The sequence below is a fragment of the Lepidochelys kempii genome, chromosome 5 (assembly GCF_965140285.1).
Source record: "Lepidochelys kempii isolate rLepKem1 chromosome 5, rLepKem1.hap1, whole genome shotgun sequence".
Lineage (NCBI taxonomy): Eukaryota > Metazoa > Chordata > Testudines > Cheloniidae > Lepidochelys > Lepidochelys kempii.
This window is the reverse complement of record NC_136384.1, coordinates 116,411,248-116,427,092: the sequence shown is the minus strand read 5'-3', so window position 1 is coordinate 116,427,092 and position 15,845 is coordinate 116,411,248. Positions and strand designations below refer to the sequence as shown.

General features: G+C 41.6%; 1 protein-coding gene across 2 annotated transcripts in view; it reads left to right on the top strand.

Annotated features, from left to right (window-relative positions):
* Positions 1–12,634, top strand: part of MOB3B (MOB kinase activator 3B) — a 164,505-nt gene extending 151,871 nt beyond the window's left edge. For both annotated transcript variants that reach the window (XM_073345567.2, XM_073345566.2), the window contains exon 4: positions 7,466–12,634. In XM_073345567.2, coding sequence (XP_073201668.1) covers positions 7,466–7,495 — 30 coding nt within the window. In that variant the 3' untranslated portion in view covers positions 7,496–12,634. The remainder of the gene's footprint in view (positions 1–7,465) is intronic.
* The last annotated feature ends 3,211 nt before the right edge of the window (positions 12,635–15,845 follow it).

The window sequence follows — 15,845 nt, the reverse complement described above, 5'->3', positions numbered from 1 at the left end:
GAGCCAGGGCAGTTATTAAAGGATAGTGAAGAGGAGCAGTTTGCCACATGATTTAACTAGCAGCTGTAGCATCATGTAAGGGGAAAACCATGGCCAAGTCATCTCTGTGCTGGTTCTGACATGATTGTGAAATTACAAGGGGAGTGAATGAGGATTTGAATCTCTGCAGGAGTCCCAGTATTTCTGAAGGGGATTATTTTTTAATTGTTTTTCCTGTGAAATTTTATAGCATTTCCATCTTTTTTTCAATCATCCCTGACACTTAGCCTAGTTTCCCCTTAGCTCCCTTCTAAGACAGAAACATAGATCCATGTCTCCATCAAGTACCCAGATTGAGCTAAGATCTCAATGATCATTCCTGATGTTTTGCACACTCTACATTTGATTCATGTGAGGATAGAAACAGAGTTTCCTTTGGAGAACAAGATTATTTACTGGGGCAGCCGAGCCATATTGGTGGGACCATGTTGTTCCCTGGAGTAACTCTGTTCAGGCTGCTCTGGAATTTCCCCGAAGTGAATTGCTGGAAGCTGGAAGTTCTTGACGTCCTCACAGACTCAGTAAACTGCTCAGTTTTTCTTTGGGTTTTTTGCTTTCTTTACAGGTGAACTGTGAAGCAAAAATAAAAATTGGTTTAAGTCTAGATGTATGTGCTTAATGTTGGAGGGAGGAGAAGGCATTCATCAGAGAGATAAAGATGAACTAACCTTTTAGAAATGTGTGTGTTCCATCTGGGAAATCATTTTAGTATTTCCTGAAAAATAGCCAATAAGGCATCGTTCTGTGACATCACAAAACCAGGGACTGCAGTGAGACTTCTGGTGTTTGTGAAAATGCATTCTGGGATGATCCCAGCAAACCAGGAAGTGCCAAAATGATTTGACAGGGCAGAACAAAGGATTTTTTAAAAAGTTAGTTACAAATTAGTTCGGTTTAAATGCCCCAACAGCCTGGTCCCTGGGCGTATTCGGCAAGTAAATCTGTTCTTGAATCAATTTCTGGTTTTGCTCTGCATGGCATCTTTAAACAACACCAATCATTTCTGCCATCAGCTCTTGAGTTAATTATATAATCCAACAGCATGGGCAGCAACAATTCTTGATGCATTGGCCACACAGAGATCGCAAGTCAATACTCTATCACTGCTTGCAATTGCTGTTCAAGGGGAACTACAAAACCAAAACAAAAATTGAGTTAAATCCAGACTTCATTACTAACTGTCCCCACTAAGTAGGCTGTGGGAGCATTTATTTGGCACAGGAATAAGCTTTAATATATTTTAAAATTGGTTTTAGTTTCTCACTTTTTGTTCCTCTGCCTACCTGACTCTAATTTGTCTGTCTAATTTGTCTGTCTGTGTAGTCTATCTGCATACCTATTAATTCCCAACTGGGGCTCAAGATCATAGCACCACAGACCAGAGAGTCTGCAAATTCCTGTTACTGTTCCTTAGAAGAAGTTCTTAGCCAGCAGATTGACTCTCTTCACTGTTAGGCTTCCTCCCCCTTATACCTCCCTTGTCTATGATAGGTTTTACTTGTCAAGAATGTCCCCCAACCCTTGTCCCCCAGCTAAAATGAACACTAAGTTTCTGGATAAGTATGCTACTATGAAGACTATGGAGTTTATTCTCAAAGTTTGGGAGGATTTAGACTCCAATTTGTGTTAATGGCAGCTTCCTGTGTAAGTTTTCCATGCATCATTGAGATTATAGAGGCATAATCTCCCGCAGTTAGATGGGATTTTTGCATTGACCTAAATGGAATCAGGCTTTGGCTTTATATTTCTTAGTGTCTATCAGAGTTGGCGAGACAGTTTGTTGTGTTAAAAACAGTGGTTTTTAACCTGTGGTCTGCGGACCACTGGGAGTCCGCAATCTATGTCTAAGGAGTCTGTGAAAGGTTGCGGTTTCCATAGGACTGTGGCTTTCAGCCTGTGGTCCACAGACCCCTGGGGGTTTGCAGACTATGTCTAAGATTTCCAAAGGCGTCTGCACTGCCATTTGAAATTTTTTAGGTGTCCATAAATGAAAAAGAGATTTAACACCACTGTGTTAAAGTATTTGAAGGAAGGATAATCATATTGCTTTTTTGAAGACAGTGCTATGAATCTGACAAGAAAAAGCTGACTGCTGTGGAAAGCACCAAACAAAAGGCTTTAATTGTTTCCACATTTTATAATGCAATACTCCACATTGCTCCTACAAGAAGTCATCTCTAGTCACATTCCTTTTGTGCAGCCCTTCCTCCCCAAAAACACCCCATCAAAAATGTGACTGAGGATAACACATTTTGCCTTCTTCATAATAATTTCTATTTCTATTTTAGAAACCATTTCCTGGTTATTTTTCTTCCCTATTGTAAATTTCCTTTAAGGGAAACAACTAGAAATAGAAAATAAGGTTCTCCCTCTTTCTCACATGCAGGCATATGCGGGCGGGCAGGCACGCACACACACACACACAAACACGCACACACACAAGTTCACACTCACCCCTCTAAAGAAAATAATCTGTATCTTCCATTTGTTGATATCACTCGAAGGTCAGCTGAAGTCAACAGAACCTGTACCTATGCATAGGATGGAATTTAGCCCTGCTTGTGTCTTTGACCATTTCTGTGTTGTTAACTTGCTGGGAACAGTGTTTATCCATTTAGAAACGGCTTCTTCTCTGCTTCAGCAATGATGATATTGTCAGCCTGAGTGTCTTTTCTGAATCTCTGACTCCCACAAACATTGCCAACGCCAAACAGGTGTTAGGACAGAAGGCCATTTAAATAGGAGCGTGAAGCCAGGCATGGAACTGCAGAGCAGCTTGCAGCAACACAGCCAAGTGGAGGATGGAGGAAAGGCACAGGATGGATGGGACCATGAAAACAATTATGCAGCCAGACAAAAGCCTACATATTTTATGATACAAGATGAGATATTTTTTTCATTAGTGTAGAGGAAAAATTCTGCCTCAGCAAAAACCTGAGACGTTGTAATGCAGGCTTACACTCCATGAATACTTTAGAGATGAAGCATTCACAGTTGTGCTTTGCAAATGCTATATTTCAGGCATTAACGTGGGAAGTGTTTTCAAAACCTTCAGTGGACACACTGTGCATGAACTCCATATCTCATAGGGTCCCCTCGCTGCCTCTTGAGCTGTTTCTAATGAGCCCCTCACTGTAGTATCTGAGCTCTGTTTTTTCTTGAGTGGGGAACAGGAAGTTTGAGTTTCAAATGGTTGCTGATCTGGGAGGGAAGAGTTTGCCTCCCTCTGATCCTGCAAAATGGGTAGATTTACTGACACCAATTCTTGGCTTCTGCACAACCACTTTCTTGTCTTCCTAAAAGACACAGACTGTTGGCTAATTCCTCTAGCAGCCTGTGTGGAAGCAGCGGCAGAAGGAGAGGTATCTGTCTGCCTGTCCGTTTATCAGGATAACAGAGAGCCCATCACTATGGTATCTAGGCTCCAAATACATAATTTAAGCATCTGCAGCGATTAACGCTGCTTCTGGAAGCATCAACAGTTTGCTGATGGGGGAAGCACAATCAGGGCTGGTTGAAGCCAGGATGAAGACATTGACATTGCAGCAATAAGCTGCTAACAAGTTATTCAATAGTCTGTTTTTCCTGATTGCGTGTGGGTGAATTTCTGAATGTGGAAGATTTTCAGAGGATGGTGATGATGTACAGATGGAAAACCTACGTTCTAGAATTTACTCTGCTAGTTTAATATCAGTGTGTTTGGCTCCACTCAGTGGAGATGACACAGAATACAAAGTGGCCTGGAAGGGCCTGTAGCAGCACTGAGCCACTGTGTTGTCTGGAAAAATCGAGTTTTATAAACTCTGATGGCTCTTCCTAGTAGACTTCTGAGAGTTAGCAAAGCTGATCGGTATTTTCAACCCCTTTTGACTGTCCCCACCAAGAATTGGTGCTTTCTGATCCTTTAAAATAAAAAAACCCTTATGCTGCTGAATTTCCCTCAAGTCCTAAAATCTGTTCTTTCAGGAAACAAATGTGCAGCAAGAGAGCATGATATTAATATGCTATAAATTACTTATGATTGTGTGTCTGCTGGTAGAAATTTCTGTTGACCTTCCAAGGTCGTAAGATTACAGGGATCACACTTATGTATGAGAAAGCAAACAGCTGTGTAGTGAATTGCATTGAATATGGCTTTTTAGTTTTCATTGTTCCGGAGGAAAAACCTGTGGATTGATTAGAGGTAGTTGAAAAATTGCAGGTTTTGTTCATGAAAATGTTCATGAAATTTTCATCCTGGTTTTTTAACCACCTCTAATATCGATAGCAAAACAGCTTAATCCATTCTTATTCCTTGCTAATTATGATTTGCTTTTAAGGAGCCCCGAATGACAGCATTCCGTACTTTATGCAGGATACTAGAGACGAAAGATGGGTGAGGTATTTTATTGGACCAGCTTCTGTACTGTTACTTTTATCATCCAATATTTTGATTCAGAGCAACATACAGGATGCTATAGAAATTTCGAAACAAGCTGATTACAGATGTGGAAGGCATAAAATCTGTGCAGTGCTACAGAACAAAGAAGCATCCTGAAGGAATGAGTTGTAAAAGTACAAGATAATTTTCAGTTACAGGATTGTCAGGAAACCCTTTATTTTGGGAAGTAATCAGCATGTTAACGTTATTAAACAAATTATAAAATAAGGTGAATTTTAGGAACTCATAAGAAGCTTTATTTTTATTTTAACGTAACTTACATTTTCCAGACAATGGGTGGATTTAGGAGGCTGATTTAAATAATCTCTTGCCTCCATGCCAGAACTTTAATTTGATGGGTATTTGCTGATTCAGAATTGGACATGAATAAAAACAATATGTATGATCATGTCCCCTCAATCCATGTGTGGAGGAGCTTTCTGAACATGGACCCTCAGGTTTCTCATTGTGGTGGTGACTCCTCAGCTGAGTTGTTTTTACAGAGGGAAGTAAAGAATAAAGAAAATTCCACCATGGAGGAAGTTTCTCAACCTAAAATCTTTAGATTGTGGGGTCCCTTAGCAGAATTGGGGTGCCATGAATTTAGCTTATCCATACAGAAATATCACTAAATTCAGCACAGCGTCCCAACAGCGCCTTAAAGTGGATTGGATGACCTTTGTTTACATTTCAGTTTCTTTACATTATGATTAGTCATCTACATGGCATCTGCACAAATACCTCTTGGCACCACTGTGCTGCTCCCACAGCTCCTGCTAACCCTTGGAAACACAGCTCAGCCACATTTCCAAGGAGCTTGATGTGTTCCACAACTCAGAGGGGGAAGCAAGAAGAGTTACTATGATATCAGGCTCTATTTACTTGCAAAATTAGTTCTCCACAGGTTGGGAGGAGAATCTGCAGGGGCCCAGATGGCTTGATGGAGCTGGAAACTGTGCAAGGGCATCTGCAAGTTTGAGGAGGAAGGTGGAACATGTCACAGCTCTGGAACTCCCTGTATCAGAAGGGTGCTGGTTCCACTTTTCAGGAAGACATAGAAGATGTATCCCTTAGATATTATTTAAATGCCAAAAGCCACCCATGCAAATTAAGGGCTAGTGTCCCTGATCCAAACAAGCAGTTGCCAGTGTACCAAGGTTACTAGTTAGTCCAGTTTTATTAAGTGAATTTAGTGCATGCTGTAAAAGGTGCTGTAGTGATAGATTATAGTCCGCTACTTATCCAGAGACTAGATACGTACAGGCAGTGACTGTACCAATGTGCCTCAGCCCTGACCCAGAGAGAGCCCTATTAGGGCTGAGAGGGCAACTTAGTCTCCAAACCTAGTCAATCCTTGGCCTTTTTGCTAACACTGGTAGTGCCTAGAATCTGGCCTTCTAGGAATTGAACTGAAACTACCAAACTCCTTTCAGATAGACCCCAAAGAGTGGTCATGTGTTAGTGGATGCTACCACAGTGGGCTGGATATGAAGCAGTGCTCTGGAGATGAGATGCCATAATTCATTCCCAAACCCTAAACTATCCACTTCCCCAATCAGGTGTTAAATTGACATGGTTGCGAGTGAGACGTTATGTTTACGTTTCAGCAGTGTTATTTAATCCTGTGTAGAATTAATTTATATTCTTTAATCTGTATCTATGCATTGCACAGTATACTTTAGCATGCATGAACACTTAGATCCCTAGTTACATATGCATAAACCAATCATATCGTGAGTCATTAAAAACTGCAGGCCAGTGTGGATAGCTAGTGATCTGAGCCTCAGCTTTGGAACAGCTAGCTTCTCTGGCCACTCGAGTTCACATCTCAGCCCTTGATATTTCAGAGGTAGATTAATTAAGGACCATACAGTTGGTTTATTAATGTATGTATTATGATTTAGCTGTATAATAAAAAAGTACCTGTGATCACACGTGGAATCTTTTTTTGGATGCAACCTTATAATCTGAGACCCTGTGTGCTCTGTATGGATGCTGAAGATCCTGCAGCAATTTTAATGGGTAATCGTTTGTCTTTCACCATAACTTTCCTCTCACGGTAACTTGTTATATAAGGTGACTGCCACCCTCCACCTGGCTGCATTTCACTAGTGCTGGCCCTCAGTAGAGCCTGACCTTGCAAACATTATTTACTGCTTACTGTCGTGAGTAGTAACCCCACTATAGTCAGTGTCCTTGCAGTACACTGCATGGACGTTAGTATGTTGATGTCAAGGAGGCTATTTGTTGTAGTAATAGCTATACCTGGCAGCAAGAATTTGCAGGATAGGACTGATGCTCTGTGGTCCTTCAGGATGAAAGGTGCCATCTAAATGTAAAATGTTCTTCTTCTGATATATCAAATAGAATTAGAGGTAGCTCCACACCACAACCATGTACCAGAATACCACTAAAGTCAAGATTCAGACTTCATGGCTTGGATCCACCTTTATAATGGACTGAACCAAATCCCACATCAGAACACTGCTAAGTTTGGAAAATTTCCCAGATCCAATTCTGAATCCAAACTCTGCAGCTCTGGCCTAAAACTAGAGCGGATCTAACATTTGTGTGTCTGTGTGTGTAACTAGCAAAAATATCTACCTTTATATTTCAGAATTGAGGATTATTCTTCTTGCCTTCAAGTTCAATGACAAATTGGAATCCCATTTCTTACGTTAACTTAAAATGATTCCAGCGTGTAGCTGAAGAGGACTTTTGCAGTTGATTTATCTCCTTTATGTAGGACACAGTGCCATTTAGCTGGCATAGTTAGGGAATTAAGATGGTATTAAAGATGTCAGAAATGATAAAAGATTTTATGCTAATTGCCAATTACGTTCACTGACCTTGAAGATAACAAAGAATAGCACAGACACGTGACATATGAAGCTACACAGCTGTTTCTGGTGTGGTGAAATGTGCAAATAATAGATCTGCAGAAGCTGTGAGTATATTGTAAAACCAGTGACCTTTTGATTTTTAATTCCCTCCTTTGTTTTACAGAAAGAGATGACAACCAGGATGTGTCACTAAAGAAACACTTGTCTAACAGAAGAGAAATCCAGTTTCCTCCTTATTGCAAAGCGAGAGGTCATGAGAGACCTCCTGGGCTGAACCAGCTTGTTAATTCCCATGGGTGGGAAAGTTGGGGACAGAATGTTACTTTCACAGATGCTTCCCAACATTATGTGTGCTCTTAACCCTGAAAATGCTGCTAGGAGCCTCCTCTGAACGATGTGGATTACCAAGTGAGAAAGAATTGACTTGGAATTTTTTTCCGGTTCCTGAATTATTGAGGAGGAGTTCTTCGGTCACAATGACGTTCCATGTTCCTGCTGTTCAAGCTTTACTGGAATTCAAGTTTTTAGGCTGGCCTGTATATTTGTACTTTTGAAATGAACCTGTATTGTTAGTTGAAAAGATTTTGTATACTTTGATTTTGTGTACTTTGTTTTCCAAGTTCAGCACAATATTAAGAATTCTGGAACTTCAGCAAGATTTTCAGATGGAGCCTTCCATGTCTGCATAGGACTTTAGACACCAGCCAAGGTTTGTGGGTAAATATTCCAAAATGCCACTGAGCCTCAACGTCCATAGGAACACAGCTGCTTTCCCCAGCAGATCTGGCAGTGTGTACTTTGCTTGTTTTCTTGATTCAATTCTCAGTTAGGTGACACTGGGCCAAATTCTGATCTCAGCTACATCAGTGTAAACCCAGAGTAACCTCAGTGATTTCCATGGAGTCGCCCTGGAGTTACACCAGTGTGACTGACAGCACAGTCTGGCCCAGTATCAGTACAAAGAAGGGTGGTGGTAATTAGAGTTGAACAAAATGCCCTATGTACCAGTGACCACAGTGGTTTGGTGCATGCATGTAATTTTTGCTCTGTCCTGTTTCTTTTTCTCCCCCACGTCATTCTTTTCAAGGTGAGGATATTCCTTTTGTGAGGGAAAAGGGGTTGTAAATTAACGAAGATGATTAGGAAGAAGGTGAGGTCAAAACTATAATGCATGACTGCATTGTCTGTAAATAGTGTCTAATAAGACAGACTGTCTTCCACACTAGAAAGATATAGTATAACAGTTCCCAGTATACAGTCTAATTTAAATCAGTGACCTCAATATCTGGCCTAAGGTATTAATTGTAAACTCATTAACTTATGTACAGTGTGCTGGGTGCCATGGTGATGGGCCCATAAGAAATATTTGTAATAGTATTTACTCAGAGAAGGTCTCTAGAGACCCATTTTAACAAGTGGAAAATATATAGAATCGTCCCATATATTCTGTGCCTTCTAAGGAATTTGGCATGGACCTTTTGTTATATAATAAAGATGATTCTTTCAGATCATGTGCTGATTCCTGCTGCCTCTAAGCATCTGTTCCCACCAAAGTGATTTTAACAGTCTCTGCTTCTTCTGAGGTAGTACTGGAGCTTCCAGTACTACCTCAGAGTATCCAGAGTATTCAATGATGGAGTACTAATGATGATATAGAATAGACTGAAATATAGCAGACACTAAAGAATAACAACAAACATCTGAGCTCATATTGCACATAATGTCTTATTCCCCTGCTTGATTTAATAGGCTCTGTACCAGAGGTGCAGAAGTCAATGATTACATATATGCAGGGACAAAGGGTTTGATTTATGAAAATTTATGTTGGAAGTTTTTCCATATCTTTAGAATTATGCAAATAGCGTTAACCCTGACCTTCAAGGAATGTTCAACTTTCAGTCTGTTACACTGAACTAAAGTACTCATTCCTCTTTCACTGCTCTTTTGCAATCAAGTTACCTCTTGAATGCACTACAGGGACTATGTTACACACAATCTTCTTAACATTCATTTGGCTGGTGCTTACCCACTGCGTAATTGTGGAACTCATTGCCACAAGATATCACTGAGGCCAAGAGCTTAGTAGGATTGTTAAAAAAATAGTTATATGGTTAGAGAGAATATTAATAATTACCCATCACATGGTTTCTTGTACCTTCCTCTGAAGCATCTAGTTGTAGCCATTGTCAGCGACAGAACTGCTGGTCTGATGTGGCAAACCCTGTATTCTTAATTTCTAGTGTTTCAAAGGGGTACGATAAAGGGCAGTTCACTTGCAATATTTCCACAGCTTTGCATTATGCAATGAAAGTTTATATAAAGAAGATGCGAATCTGTGGAATCTTTAGGCAGAAAATCAAACCATGACTAGATAAAATTGAAAAGCCTAATATTTTATCTACAAAGTCATTTTTATTCTACCTTTCACTAAAGCCACTTACTATATACTGTCTGGGTCTAATTAACATAGTGCAATTCTAAAATGTGCAGGAATTTGTTCCCTGTTGTTTTGATTAACTTTTTTGTGATTGTGATAATTTCACCGAATTTGAAAAACTGTTTTTTTAATGGTTGGTTTGTTTTTAAATTGGGTCTCAGTTCAGTTTAATAACTGTTGTGCTCTCCCTAATGGCTGTTATAGATTCTGCAGCAGAGAGAGACCCCAGAGACATCATGGCTGTGTCAGCCCGAATGGCTACGGGGTGGCACTAGGAGAGTCCATTGCAGAACAGAAGCGGCACCAGCCATTGAAAAGTGCAGTGTGTGCTTGCCTCCTACACTGGCCCATGTAGAAAAGAGATGCAGACATAGACCCACACTTGGCCCATCCTCTTTCGGCACAGTCCTGCTGCTGCTAATACTAGTTTTATCCTTGTGCTGAGGGAACACCAGGACTGGATTGTGCCTGACCCCTGTACAGGGGTACCAGAGGTAAGGAACAGCTCTTTGAGTTCCTTCCTCTTTGTTCTCATGCGCAAGGCTAAGCGCATTTTGGCCCAAAGCGCAGTTATGAAATGGGCACTTCACAGCAGCCCAAATAAGTTTGTTATTACAAAAAATCCGTGCAAACCTTCATCCCTAAAGCGAACAATGCTAGAAAATAATGAAATGCATGTTATTGCACAACCGCTTTGTATGTACCTGTCATTTCTGGGGTTTGACTTGTCGGATTATTGCCCAACAAGAGTCCTCTATATCTTTCTGCAGACAGTATAAGTGTTTAATTCAGCCCTGGCCTGGGTGCCTCAAACAATGTGGCATGGCTCATTTCCTCTCTTTCCATCTCTGTGACGTTTAACAACCCAACCACAGCAATGGGTGGCGTGTGGAATATTGTCAGATTTACGGGTTTTAAATTAATCCTTCCATTAGAGAGCAGAGAGTCAGGGTGCTGTAAACATTAGTCCAGGAGATTCTAATTTCACCCTTGATAATCCACCTGGCATCAGAGATCAATATAATCTTTTTCAGTTGTTAATCACAGGCCCTGTTTTACACAGATTCATGGGCACACTTAACAAGAGAGTAGCTAAAACTTCAATGGATGAAAAATCTAACTAATCCACTTATCCTAAGAGGGGAAGTCCACGCACTAGACTTAACTGATATGCAGAATTCTTAACTGTCTTCTGGGCTGTGGAATAACTCAACTTCAAATATGTGTGCGCTTTTGTTCTTTTGCCATTAACTCCCTAAATCCTTCAACCAGGTTTTAGCCGTTGCGTCTTCTGTTTCTTGCCTTCTAAAAAAAAGGATTCACCTTTATTCCAGTGCTTACCTTATCTTAATGCTAAAGATAACAGACAGTTTCAGGGGAATAAAAGAAAAGGAACCTGCTTTTGTTGATCAAGAGCATTGCTGGCTTTATGTCCGGATTTGGGATGCTGCTGTCTGACCAAAACAACCCAAAACACAAAGTGATGAGGAATTTTGGGAAGGTCTTTTCTTTTGGGTGTAATACATGCAGTACTCTTTGATGCATATAATGACAATGGGGCCAAATGCTAACGTCATCCCTTGGTTTTTATTCTGGGAAAAGTCCCATTGACCTTCAGTAGGAGTTTTGCCTTAGTGACAGCTGAGAGCCAAATCGTGTGCTCCTGTGGGAGGGCTAAGAAACTGCACATGGGAATCTGAGTTTCCTTCCAGTTTTCCTTCCAGTTATCCCACTGTAGGCAGCAAGCCTTGCACAATGTGGGGTGTGCGGCTCTCCTGACCCATGGATACCTCAAGATCTGTGGGGTAAACCCATGGGGATTTACAGAAAGCTAGTACATTCATGCAAAGGCCTAGTGCCCACATATTGTCATGATTATCTTATATGGGGAAGTTCCTCTGGGTTTGGAGGATGCTGCTGCCATGGATTTCGTCCCAAGCTCCACCGAGCTATGCCTCCCCAAACCAAACAGCTTCTGTTCCTGCCATTTAACAACATTTAGCTCCAAAAGCTTAGGTTTTGTTCCTTTTGTTGGCTCCATAGAGGAAAAGAAGGTGAGGGCTGTGAGTAAGAACTATAGAATTGGATCAAATGTGTATAAAATAGGAATATGTCTGTTGCCACATACAGTGCTTTAGGAATGGGATTATGCTGCAGGTATCACACAACGCTAGCAAGCTGTCAGTAATGGGGTAGTGCGTATATCAGAAGGAAGAACGGGATTTTCCTACTGGTTCCAAAGGCAAAATAAACCAAGAGTGGCCTCTAAATCACTAATAATAACCTTGTAGTTTTGTTAATGTAAATTTGATCACACTAAATTTATCTTTTGTTTTTCTTCATGTGAGAGAACGAGAGAGGCAGGCAGTGCTATTTGGAAGTTAGGCAAACAAAGTTGGAGCTTTGAAATGGGGAGATTGTTTCTTTTCTGTGTAACAGATTTTCCTGTTTTTAAATGGATATATGATAATAAAGTTTTATAACAGAATATTCTCCCAGGGAAGAAGTGAATTAGTTCCCTGAGCTTGTGTGCGCGCCTGTCTGTGCATTTGTGGTTTTTTCCCCTGCACTAAATAGATACAGAAGATTTTTTGTTTTCTAATTTTTAGGGGAAATGATTTTTTCTAACAAATGATTTAAATATATTGTTCCTTTTTTCCTTCCATGCATCAGTGCTGTTCAATATATTAATTCTTTTAGCAAGTAATTTTTAGACTATTTTAGTTCTGTTTGTGATTAAATGAAGGGTTCAGCTGTATGAAAAGAGAGACCGACACTAACTGTTAAAGTCATATTAACAAAAAACAGGATAAAATGGAAGACTACTTGTCAAATCAATCCTAGTTTGTGAACCTAAGGAATTCAAACATCACAAATAAAAGATACATAACCCTGCTTAAGTGGCCTGTAGTTGTTTGGTATGTAACTCTTTTTGGCAAGAAATGTGCATATCATTTTCACACTGCAAGATACAATCCATCAGGATCACAGGAATGAGAGGTGGAAAAGACCTGTTAGATTACTGTGTCAGTCCCACTGTGTATAGGCCTCTGAGAATGGCTACAACACTTGCGACAATGGGTTGGATTCTTCTTCCACTGAAAGCAATAGCCAGCCTCTCATTGACTGCAGTGGGAGCTGAACAGTCACATGGGTAGCCCTTACTTAAGCAAGTTGTCCCACAGGATTATGGATTGTATTGTCACTTGTGATCTGCCCAGTGGAAGGGGTCCAGATCCTCAACAGTAGTTAAGTACTTAATTCCCATTGATTTCAATGGGAGTTAAGTACCTAAATAAATACCTTTGAGGATTCTGTCTCAGTCTCCCTGCTGCTCTGGAGAAGTCTCCTAGGCTTGTTTTTATATGGCACCCACCATACTTCCCTTGAAGGGCCGGAAAAGCTATGCTTGCTGGTGTGTTGGGGGATACAGCCCAGGCTCCACCCAGTTCCTTCACCCTCATTTGCTCACAGCTACTCATGGATTGGGTAGCCAATGCAAGGGTGTAAGGGGATGCCTTATACTTCTTTACTCCCTTGCGTTAATGTGAGCTGGGCCATTTTGCCTTCTGTGACTACACTTTTACAAGATCAGGCCCCAAATCCTGCTAGCTTTAGTCATGCAAGCATTGACTTGGGTGGGACTCATCATGTGAGTAAGATGAAAAAGATTGACTCTGGATTTGAATGAAAAAAGACAGAAAGATGTAGGGGGAAAAACAGCTACTTGCATGTTAACAAATGTAGACAAGATTGATTTTGAAAACCAAACCAAACCATTGTAACAGAAGTTTCCCTCTATAACATTAGCCCTTATGTTGTACTTTGATTAAGGACCATTAGCTGGTCCCGATAGTGGTTCTCAACCAGGGGTCCGGGGCCCCCTGGGAGCTCATGAGCAGGTTTCAGGTGGTCCGCCAAAATAGTCCAGAGAGCAGGGCTAGTGTTAGACTCTCTGGAGCACAGGGCAGAAAACCGAAGCATGAGCCCTGCTGCCCAGGACTGAAGCCAAAGCCTGAGCAACTTACCTTTGTAGGGCCCCCTGTGGGATGGGGGCCCCAGGCAGCTGCTCTGCTTCACATGCCCTAATGCCTGCCCTGGCTTTTAATCTACTGGATATACAGAAAAACAGTTGTTGTGGCACAGGTGGGCCGTTGAATCGTTATAGCATGTTGTGGGGGCCTCAGAAAGAAAAAGGTTCAAAACTGCTGCTGAAGGATACAGTTTGAAAAGGTAAATTGTACGTCTCTGTGTAAAGATGCCATTAGAGCAATGTCAATAGCAGAAAGAAACCTGTTCAATACTGGAGCCACAAAAAGCAATTCTCTGCATAACCACTAGACGAGCACACAATAAATCCAGAGCACCAAGTTGGGGTAGATATGTTAGAGGAGTATGAAGCCACGAAGGATAAACATCAAGGAGCTCAGCTGCTGTACATGGAGCCATGTCCATATTTGAGATTTACACCTTGTAAACATAGGTACGTTTCATGGATGACTTAACATTGCAGTGGAAATTCTCAGCACTATCTGTATCAATACAAATGGAAGGAAATCCCTTTTTATATCCATATTAGGCACCTTCTGCATCACTTATACTACACAATCAGATTTAGAAATTGGGCATAGCAAATAGGAGCAATTTGGTTTGAGAGCAAGAAAATACATCCTAGATTTTCACGATTAAGGAAAATCATATGCTGTCTCCCAAGAGCTGAATGAAGGAAGCAGGTTATTATACACTTCCAATCTTCCTGTAGTAATGTACTGTGCTCTGAAATAAACTGAAATGTTTGTACTGCTGGTTAGCCAAAAAGTACATTTCCTTTTGTGATTCGTGATGGACGGAGTCTGTGCTTTGTGCTTCCTTCAGCAGATAGTCTCTGTTTTAGTGATTTGAAATTTTTAAGAAAAGGGAATCATAGGTTTTGCACCTGAATGGAACCCTTACTCACTTGGGGCAGAGCCTCAGCTGAAGTAAATGGTCACAGCTGCAAATGGAGCTATGATAGTTAACACCACCTGAGGATCTGCTCCTGTGGTTCCAAATAGGCCTAAAGTGGGATTTCAGTGTTGCAGAGGCCTAGGGTGGGATTCACAAAGGTGCACCGATGCTTAAGTTCCATTTTCAGACACCATTGTGAGCTACAAAACTCCTGCTCGACTGTCCCCTAACCTGGTAGGTTCCTAAGCTCACTTTGATGCCTAAGGTTTTCCCTCTGGGCATGCACGCTGTAGCCTCACTGTAGGTGCCTGTCTCTGTTACCCGAAATTGGGCCAGCTAGTAAGCTTAGGGAGGACTAATGACCCACCAGAGTTTGGCAGAAAGCAGCACATTTATTATACAGATAGCTAAGCTCAAAAGAAGGGGTTCACACTCCTAGGACAGGCATGGCACTGGCAACGTCAGGATCCTTCAAAGTAAGTGTCCCACAGTGCAGCGGTGGATGGTGGGATGAAGCTCAGTCTTCCCGAGGCACGACTGATTGCAACGCGGCGAACCACTGGGCAGGTGGTCCAGGCGAAGGGCCTTCATGGGAGGTACAATCTTGTGAGTGCACTCCTGAGCACATGGCCCGTTCTCCTTTTAAGGACCTGCTCCTCATGGCTTGTGACTAGAGATGACTTGTCCATGTCTGGTTGGTCACACTCCACCTCAGGCAGTGTCCATGCATTGGACGTGTGATCGCTGCCTAATCAGAGTGCCAGACACCTTGTCTACCTGGGAGCTCTTCTGATCTTCCAGCTAGCTGCTCAAGGGGAGGGGGAAAGCCACTTCACAGGTATTCAAAGAGGGAGAGGAGACAAAAAGGGGAAGGGAGGGAAAGGTGTAACAGACCTTTTGAACATACAGGTTATAGAGAGTATACAGTTCACTGCTGCTCCTACAACACTGAGAATGCACATTGCTAGGTGTCCAGGTGCCTGTCTCTTGGCTAAGCCCCAGAACAATTCACAAACCAGGAAAGATAGGCACACAGCAGCCCAAGCTGTGTGGAGGGATCCAAGCTGGCAGGTGGGCTCTGGCCACACTTACCAGCTTGGGGCCCTCAGGCAAGTTCACTCAAAATAAGGGGGGGTGGACCTCCCTTAAAATCTTTATC